Source organism: Oncorhynchus gorbuscha, unplaced genomic scaffold, assembly GCF_021184085.1.
Source record: "Oncorhynchus gorbuscha isolate QuinsamMale2020 ecotype Even-year unplaced genomic scaffold, OgorEven_v1.0 Un_scaffold_3140, whole genome shotgun sequence".
Lineage (NCBI taxonomy): Eukaryota > Metazoa > Chordata > Actinopteri > Salmoniformes > Salmonidae > Oncorhynchus > Oncorhynchus gorbuscha.
Window position 1 is genome coordinate 44454 of NW_025747470.1, and position 8493 is coordinate 52946.

Below are 8493 nucleotides of genomic sequence, written 5' to 3' on the forward strand. Positions count from 1 at the left end.
GGCAACTATACCAAAACAAGATTCCACACCTGAAAGTGGGAATAAGGGCTGCCTAAGTATGATTCCCAAACAGAGACAACGATAGACAGCTGCCTCTGATTGGGAACCATACTCGCCAAAAACAAATAAATATACAACATAGAATGCCCACCCCAAATCACACCCTGACCTCACCAAATAGAGAAATAAAACAGCTCTCTAAGGTCAGGGTGTGACCCCCCCCCCTGTCTATGGCGATGCCGAGATGGTGAAGCATTGCTGCGTGCCCCCGGACGCGTTCCTCCACCCCTATACCCGGGGTACCTGCTCCTGCTGACTCCACATGCAGTCGGTGATTCTGTAAGGGTGAGTGCTGGGGGAAGTCAGGCGCAGATCGAACTTGATATAAAAACTCTGAAAAACAAAATATACAAAATAAGTGGGAACAAAACCCGTCAGAACATATCTTGCACAATGCTTACAAACAAACAATCACAGACAAGGACAATGAGGGGGAACAGAGGGTTAAACGCACAACATGTAATGAATGGGATTGGAACCAGGTGTGATACAAGACCAGACAAAACCAAAGGAAAATTAAAAGAGGATCAGCGATGGCTAGAAGGTCGAGGACCCTGACCGCCGAACGCCGCCTGAACAAGGAGAGGAACCGACTTCGGCGGAAGTCGTGACAGGTAGAGGATATGTAGTGATTAATATAAACATCATGGATTATATAATGGAGGAGGGTAGAGGATATGTGGTGATTAATATAAACATAATGGATTATATAATGGAGGAGGGTAGAGGATATGTGGTGATTAATATAAACATCATGGATTATATAATGGAGGAGGTTAGAGGATATGTGGTGATTAATATAAACATAATGGATTATATAATGGAGGAGGGTAGAGGATATGTGGTGATTAATATAAACATCATGGATTATATAATGGAGCTGTGATGAGGGTAGGGGTAGAGAATGGAGTCAAAAGCAGAACAAACAGATTTGAATTAGTTTATCATACAGGCCCTTTAGTTAAATAGTTGGGACACATTTACAGTGACTTGTAGGTCAGTGTGTTTACAGTAAAGATCAATAATTATAATAGTGTTATTAGAATTGTGGAAGTCTGTTAACCCCAGACATGTCAATCAACTATGAGAGTGGCTAGTGATTGTAGAGGCCCCTCCCTCTGGTCCCCCATGTCTGTCTCCTTATAGGTGGGTCCTGCAGCCTCTCCTCTCCTCACACTCCAACCCTGCTCAGCTCTCAGCTGGACAGTAAGGGCCGTTCACACCACACTGACAACAAAAACCTCCCCACCAAACACACTCACTTCTGCTTTCAGATGTTCTGAATATAGACACTAACTGAATGTCAAGTCATCCTGAACCAGTGTGTCTTCAGTAGGAGAACATTCCATGCTTGTGTTTTACACAAAACCCTTCACACATTTACTAGAATGTTGTCATTAACAATTACACCTAGTTGTCACAAAGCATGAATGATAAAGTGATATTCCAGAAGGTTCCGTCCTAACAGAAGACTTCATGTATCAGATAACCTCCATGATAGTCAGTCCCCTGGTTTACAGTAGAGACATATTACATCAACAGTCATTTAGTGATGTACTGTTCGTTCAGAACCCCACTATCAGGTCCAGATTATATTATTATGTCATTATTGTACATATTGTGACATGCTGATTCTAACACAACTCACATGAAACTAAAACGGATATTTCAGTGTAACCAAAATTAACCCATATGGTTTTTGTTTGTCCAATCTAATATATTTATTTGCGAGTTTAATAGTTACAGTCATTTACATTAATCAGGAGTCCATCTTCTCAGAAGCTGATAGGCTGAGATGTAGAGGCCCCTCCCTCTGGTCCCCCATGTCTGTCTCCTTATAGGTGGGTCCTGCAGCCTCTCCTCTCCTCACACTCCAACCCTGCTCATCTCTCAGCTGGACAGTAAGGGCCGTTCACACCACACTGACAACATGCTGGGGACACTCTGCACTCTCTTCACTGCTCTAACATGTAAGGAGTCTGACTTCCTGGAGGTTTTACTTCCTGGTTTATTAATAATGAGTCTGTATGTTTCTCTTTACTACATGTCATCTTATTTCCCAGGTGTCAGTGGTGTGACTGTGGTGACACAGAAGCCTCCTGTTGTGACTGTGGTGACACAGAAGCCTCCTGTTGTGACTGTGGTGACACAGAAGCCTCCTGTTGTGACGGTGAGGAAAGGAGAGACGGCCACTCTGGACTGTAACCTGGGAACTGTTGATAATAGTGCTCATTGGTATAAACAGGTTCCAGGTGGAGTTCCTCAGTATGTTTTACAGTGGTACTACTACAATTGGACCTCTGTAAAATATGGTTCTGGTTTCTCCTCTCCTAAATTCACATCTGATCATCAGTCTATATCTGATTATAGTTTGATTATTAACAATGTGGAGGAGGAAGACTCAGCAGTGTATTATTGTAAAACAAAAGACTACTATGTTGGCGAGTGGGCATCACAGTGACATACACTATGACAAAAACCTCCCCAAATACACTCACTTCTGCTTCATGGTAGAGGGGTGAACTCTAAGAAACAGCAGTTGATCAGTCATTATTATAACATTATATACATAACACAATGGGAGATCTGGAAATGGAAGAACCATCCATTACTACATGTCAAAAAGATTATAAGACGATTGTAAAAAGAGATTTAGTCATTCTTGACGTAATCATCATCATCATCATCATCATCATCAAGTGAATACTGCATCATATGGATTTTGCTTTAACTGATGGATTCAAAAGGACCAGACACCAACAGCAGAATATGATGCTATTCTATAAACTGTTACTTCAAGGAGAGAAACTCTAAAAAAGTCTGAGATGTTAGTAGTGAGAGTGAAGCTCTGTCTGAATGGGATGTTGCAGTTCCTGTCCTCTCAGTAGAGAGAGTGAAGCTCTGTCTGAATGGGATGTTTTAGTTCCTGTCCACTCAGTAGAGAGAGTGAAGCTCTGTCTGAATGGGATGTTTTAGTTCCTGTCCTCTCGGTAGAGAGAGTGAAGCTCTGTCTGAATGGGATGTTTCGGTTCCTGTCCTCTCAGTAGAGAGTGTGAAGCTCTGTCTGAATGGATGTTTCAGTTCCTGTCCTCTCAGTAGAGAGTGTGAAGCTCTGTCTGAATGGGATGTTTTAGTTCCTGTCCTCTCAGTAGAGAGTGTGAAGCTCTGTCTGAATGGGATGTTTCGGTTCCTGTCCTCTCAGTAGAGAGTGTGAAGCTCTGTCTGAATGGATGTTTCAGTTCCTGTCCTCTCAGTAGAGAGAGTGAAGCTCTGTCTGAATGGGATGTTTCAGTTCCTGTCCTCTCAGTAGAGAGAGTGAAGCTCTGTCTGAATGGGATGGTTCAGTTCATGTCCTCTCAGTAGAGAGAGTGAAGCTCTGTCTGAATGGGATGGTTCAGTTCCTGTCCTCTCAGTAGAGAGAGTGAAGCTCTGTCTGAATGGGATGTTTCAGTTCCTGTCCTCTCAGTAGAGAGAGTGAAGCTCTGTCTGAATGGGATGGTTCAGTTCCTGTCCTCTCAGTAGAGAGAGTGAAGCTCTGTCTGAATGGGATGGTTCAGTTCCTGTCCTCTCAGTAGAGAGAGTGAAGCTCTGTCTGAATGGGATGTTTCAGTTCCTGTCCTCTCAGTAGAGAGAGTGAAGCTCTGTCTGAATGGGATGTTTCAGTTCCTGTCCTCAGTAGAGAGTGAAGCTCTGTCTGAATGGGATGTTTCAGTTCCTGTCCTCAGTAGAGAGTGAAGCTCTGTCTGAATGGGATGTTTCAGTTCCTGTCCTCAGTAGAGAGTGAAGCTCTGTCTGAATGGGATGTTTCAGTTCCTGTCCTCAGTAGAGAGTGAAGCTCTGTCTGAATGGGATGTTTCAGTTCCTGTCCTCTCAGTAGTGAGAGTGAAGCTCTGTCTGAATGGGATGTTTCAGTTCCTGTCCTCTCAGTAGAGAGAGTGAAGCTCTGTCTGAATGGGATGTTTCAGTTCCTGTCCTCTCAGTAGAGAGTGGCTCTGTCTGAATGGGATGTTTCAGTTCCTGTCCTCTCAGTAGAGAGAGTGAAGCTCTGTCTGAATGGGATGTTTCAGTTCCTGTCCTCTCAGTAGAGAGTGAAGCTCTGTCTGAATGGGATGTTTCAGTTCCTGTCCTCAGTAGAGAGTGAAGCTCTGTCTGAATGGGATGTTTCAGTTCCTGTCCTCTCAGTAGAGAGAGTGAAGCTCTTGTCTGAATGGGATGTTTCAGTTCCTGTCCTCTCAGTAGAGAGAGTGAAGCTCTTGTCTGAATGGGATGGTTCAGTTCCTGTCCTCTCAGTAGAGAGAGTGAAGCTCTTGTCTGAATTGGATGTTTCAGTTCCTGTCCTCTCAGTAGAGAGAGTAAAGCTCTGTCTGAATGGGATGGTTCAGTTCCTGTCCTCAGTAGAGAGTGAAGCTCTGTCTGAATGGGATGTTTCAGTTCCTGTCCTCTCAGTAGAGAGAGTGAAGCTCTGTCTGAATGGGATGTTTCAGTTCCTGTCCTCAGTAGAGAGTGAAGCTCTGTCTGAATGGGATGTTTCAGTTCCTGTCCTCAGTAGAGAGTGAAGCTCTGTCTGAATGGGATGTTTCAGTTCCTGTCCTCAGTAGAGAGTGAAGCTCTGTCTGAATGGGATGTTTCAGTTCCTGTCCTCTCAGTAGTGAGAGTGAAGCTCTGTCTGAATGGGATGTTTCAGTTCCTGTCCTCTCAGTAGAGAGAGTGAAGCTCTGTCTGAATGGGATGTTTCAGTTTCTGTCCTCTCAGTAGAGAGAGTGAAGCTCTGTCTGAATGGGATGTTTCAGTTCCTGTCCTCTCAGTAGAGAGAGTGAAGCTCTGTCTGAATGGGATGTTTCAGTTCCTGTCCTCTCAGTAGAGAGTGAAGCTCTGTCTGAATGGGATGTTTCAGTTCCTGTCCTCAGTAGAGAGTGAAGCTCTGTCTGAATGGGATGTTTCAGTTCCTGTCCTCTCAGTAGAGAGTGAAGCTCTGTCTGAATGGGATGTTTCAGTTCCTGTCCTCTCAGTAGAGAGAGTGAAGCTCTGTCTGAATGGGATGGTTCAGTTCCTGTCCTCTCAGTAGAGAGAGTGAAGCTCTTGTCTGAATGGGATGTTTCAGTTCCTGTCCTCTCAGTAGAGAGAGTAAAGCTCTGTCTGAATGGGATGGTTCAGTTCCTGTCCTCTCAGTAGAGGAGGTTATTGTACGGCTGTGTATACAAGCTGAATCACTGTGGTATTGGACCAGGAACCAAGCTCATTGTTACTGGTGAGTTCCTTCTAATGTTTTAATCTACAGAATAGGTTTTGTTTCTAATATACTGCTGGTCAGATATATATATTTGTTAAATATTTATTTAATAAAATGTCATTTATATTCACTGATTCAATATTTTGCACCTGCTTTAATCCCGTCTCCTATGTTTGTAAATGACTTATGAAACAGTTTGATGACAGTGTGAATGTCTCTGCTTGGTCTGCTCTGTTCATGTTTAATCATTCTCATCTTGTGTTTCTGTTGTCTGTATAACTCAATGTAAAGGAGATCTTTCATCTCAAAGTGTTTAATCATTCTCATCTTGTGTTTCTGTTGTCTGTATAACTCAATGTAAAGGAGATCTTTCATCTCAAAGTGTTTTATCATTCTCATCTTGTGTTTCTGTTGTCTGTATAACTCAATGTAAAGGAGATCTTTCATCTCAAAGTGTTTTATCATTCTCATCTTGTGTTTCTGTTGTCTGTATAACTCAATGTAAGGGGAGATCTTTCATCTCAAAGTGTTTTATCATTCTCATCTTGTGTTTCTGTTGTCTGTATAACTCAATGTAAAGGAGATCTTTCATCTCAAAGTGTTTTATCATTCTCATCTTGTGTTTCTGTTGTCTGTATAACTCAATGTAAAGGAGATCTTTCATCTCAAAGTGTTTTATCATTCTCATCTTGTGTTTCTGTTGTCTGTATCTTTAACTCAATGTAAAGGAGATCTTTCATCTCAAAGTGTTTAATCATGAATATCTTGTGTTTCTGTTGTCTGTATAACTCAATGTAAAGGAGATCTTTCATCTCAAAGTGTTTTATCATTCATATCTTGTGTTTCTGTTGTCTGTTGTCTGTATAACTCATCTCCAGAAATGTTATCCAGCTCAATATCTTAGACAAATATTTATATATATTTTTTAAATCCCATTTGCTTGTGAATTATTTATATTTTACATGTAAAATGTCCACATTTCGTTCATCTTTTAGCCTTTTAGTCTACCAGAGCTGTGTAATGTATTCATAAATTGCTCTGTCTCTCATTTTAACACCTTAACAGCGTATGTTTCCTTCTATCAGTATCATTGTAAACACCATGAAGAGCAGTTCTCTATTTAATTACTGCATCCGTTTCCTCTTAATGCAGTTGTTTTGGTAATGATACCCACATGTACTGAAGTATAAACTTATCCATTGTGTTTTGTTCTCATCCCATCCGTTCCCTCTTAATGCAGGTGTTTTGGTACTGATACCCACATGTACTGAAGTATAAACTTATCCATTGTGTTTTGTTCTCCTCCCATCCGTTCCTCTTAATGCAGGTGTTTTGGTAATGATACCCACATGTACTGAAGTATAAACTTATCCATTGTGTTTTGTTCTCCTCCCATCCGTTCCCTCTTAATGCAGGTGTTTTGGTAATGATACCCATGTACTGAAGTATAAACTTATCCATTGTGTTTTGTTCTCCTCCCATCCGTTGACTACTTTCTACAGATGGAGATCTGGCTACACCTGCTGTGACTCTGTTCCCTCCATCCACTGAAGACCTCAAGTCCAGCAGAGCAACACTGGTGTGTCTGACTAGTGACCTGTCTCAGAGATCCAAGGGGTTGGCAGATGTCAGCTGGATGTCTAGCGGTGAATCAGTGATAGGAGATGTTTCTACCAGCCCTGCTGAGCAGCAACCAGACAACACCTTCAGGATCAGCAGCTATCTGACCATTCAGACTGCAGACTGGGACAAGGACGTGGTGTTCACATGTAAAGTGTCGTTGGGGTCAACATTCTCTGAGAAAGAGATCAGAAAGACTAGTTGCAGTCTGTAAATCAATAGTTTCAGACAATCAATACAACTGGTAGTTTGTTAATGCTTCAGAATGAGTGCAACTGTTATTTCATTAGAACTGTTAAGTGATGTGTTGATCTTTGCTTTGCTGTTAAATATAGAAGTTAAAATCCTAACAACATGGATGATATTGGAATAGTATGACCATAACCAATGTAATGTCAAATAGTTGTTGAGGGCTTGTTTGTCATCACAAGTTACTATTGATGCATTCCTGTACCAGCATCATGTTCTCTAGAACATAACATCTGAAATACTGTCATGATGACTAGATCTCTACTATTGTGAAATGAGTTGAATTACTAATGATAAAGGAATAGTTAGAGCTTTGCTGTATTGTGGATATTAAATAAAGAACATTCTAAAGAACATGTGTTTTGTATTAGAGCATGTTGATGAGCATCAGTGTTAGCAGCACTAAATGATTGAATCTGGATAATGACTATTTAAACTGAACCATGACAGAGGAGCCCAGAATCCTTACCAGGTTTACTATCATAACAACCATTCTGACCAACCAGAGATGACCTAACAGTTGACTGTAGCCTTACATTGAATAGCCTGTTGTTATTATGATGGAAATGTAGGCAGAACTGTTCACAGTACTGAATAAGGGGGAATCTGGAAACTATTGAACCAAGATGGAGGAGGATGGAGGGATGTGGAACCAGGGACCCTTGGAGACACCGAGGAGGGAGAGAAAGTTACAGAACTTAGGCTGAGAAAGAGAAAGATCCAGGGTATTGTCACGGTTCCCTCCAGAACTGTTGATTAACCACACCTGGTACCCATTTCCTTAATGATTAGTAATTGTATGTTTGCCCTTTGGTTCACCATTACAATGTCTGTTGGTTGGTGTGGAGTACCTGTGCTGTGTAGTTGTGTCTTCTGTGCGTGTATTGTGCAGATTACGGGTGTCATCCCGTCTGGTATCATTGTGCGCCTGTGTATTTATTCAAAGTGCCCCTCGCTCTTTTGTTAGGGTTTCAACCCTGGGTTTTGTATAGGTGTTTGTTTGGTCTTCGTCCCCGTGCCTGTACACGGCTGTAATTTGGGTAGGAATTTTAAAAACTATGACACATTCCTGCACCTGTCTCCCAATCCCTTTATACCAACGTGGACAGGATATAACAGACTAGAACCCGGCCTCCAAGTCAATGTTTAGAGAGTTAGAAGCTGTCATTATTACATGGTATAAACTGCTCTCTGTTATTAACATTAGCTGTTGGACTCAGTATTTCAGCATTAATATCTACTGTATAGGTCTGACCTTCACTTAGTCTCCCCACTGACATCAACCCATGACTAAGTAAACACTCAATGAGGTCCTTTATCTACTTCCCCCAGAG

General features: G+C 41.8%; 1 protein-coding gene across 1 annotated transcript; it reads left to right on the forward strand.

Annotated features, from left to right (window-relative positions):
- The first annotated feature begins 1893 nt into the window (after window positions 1-1893).
- On the forward strand, window positions 1894-7255 carry LOC124027362 (immunoglobulin lambda-1 light chain-like). Its single transcript, XM_046339810.1, has 4 exons — window positions 1894-2030; window positions 2124-2513; window positions 5279-5308; window positions 6793-7255. Exons 1-4 carry the CDS (start codon window positions 1991-1993, stop codon window positions 7122-7124), a joined length of 792 nt encoding a protein of 263 aa, XP_046195766.1. The 5' UTR covers window positions 1894-1990; the 3' UTR covers window positions 7125-7255.
- Window positions 7256-8493: the final 1238 nt, after the last annotated feature.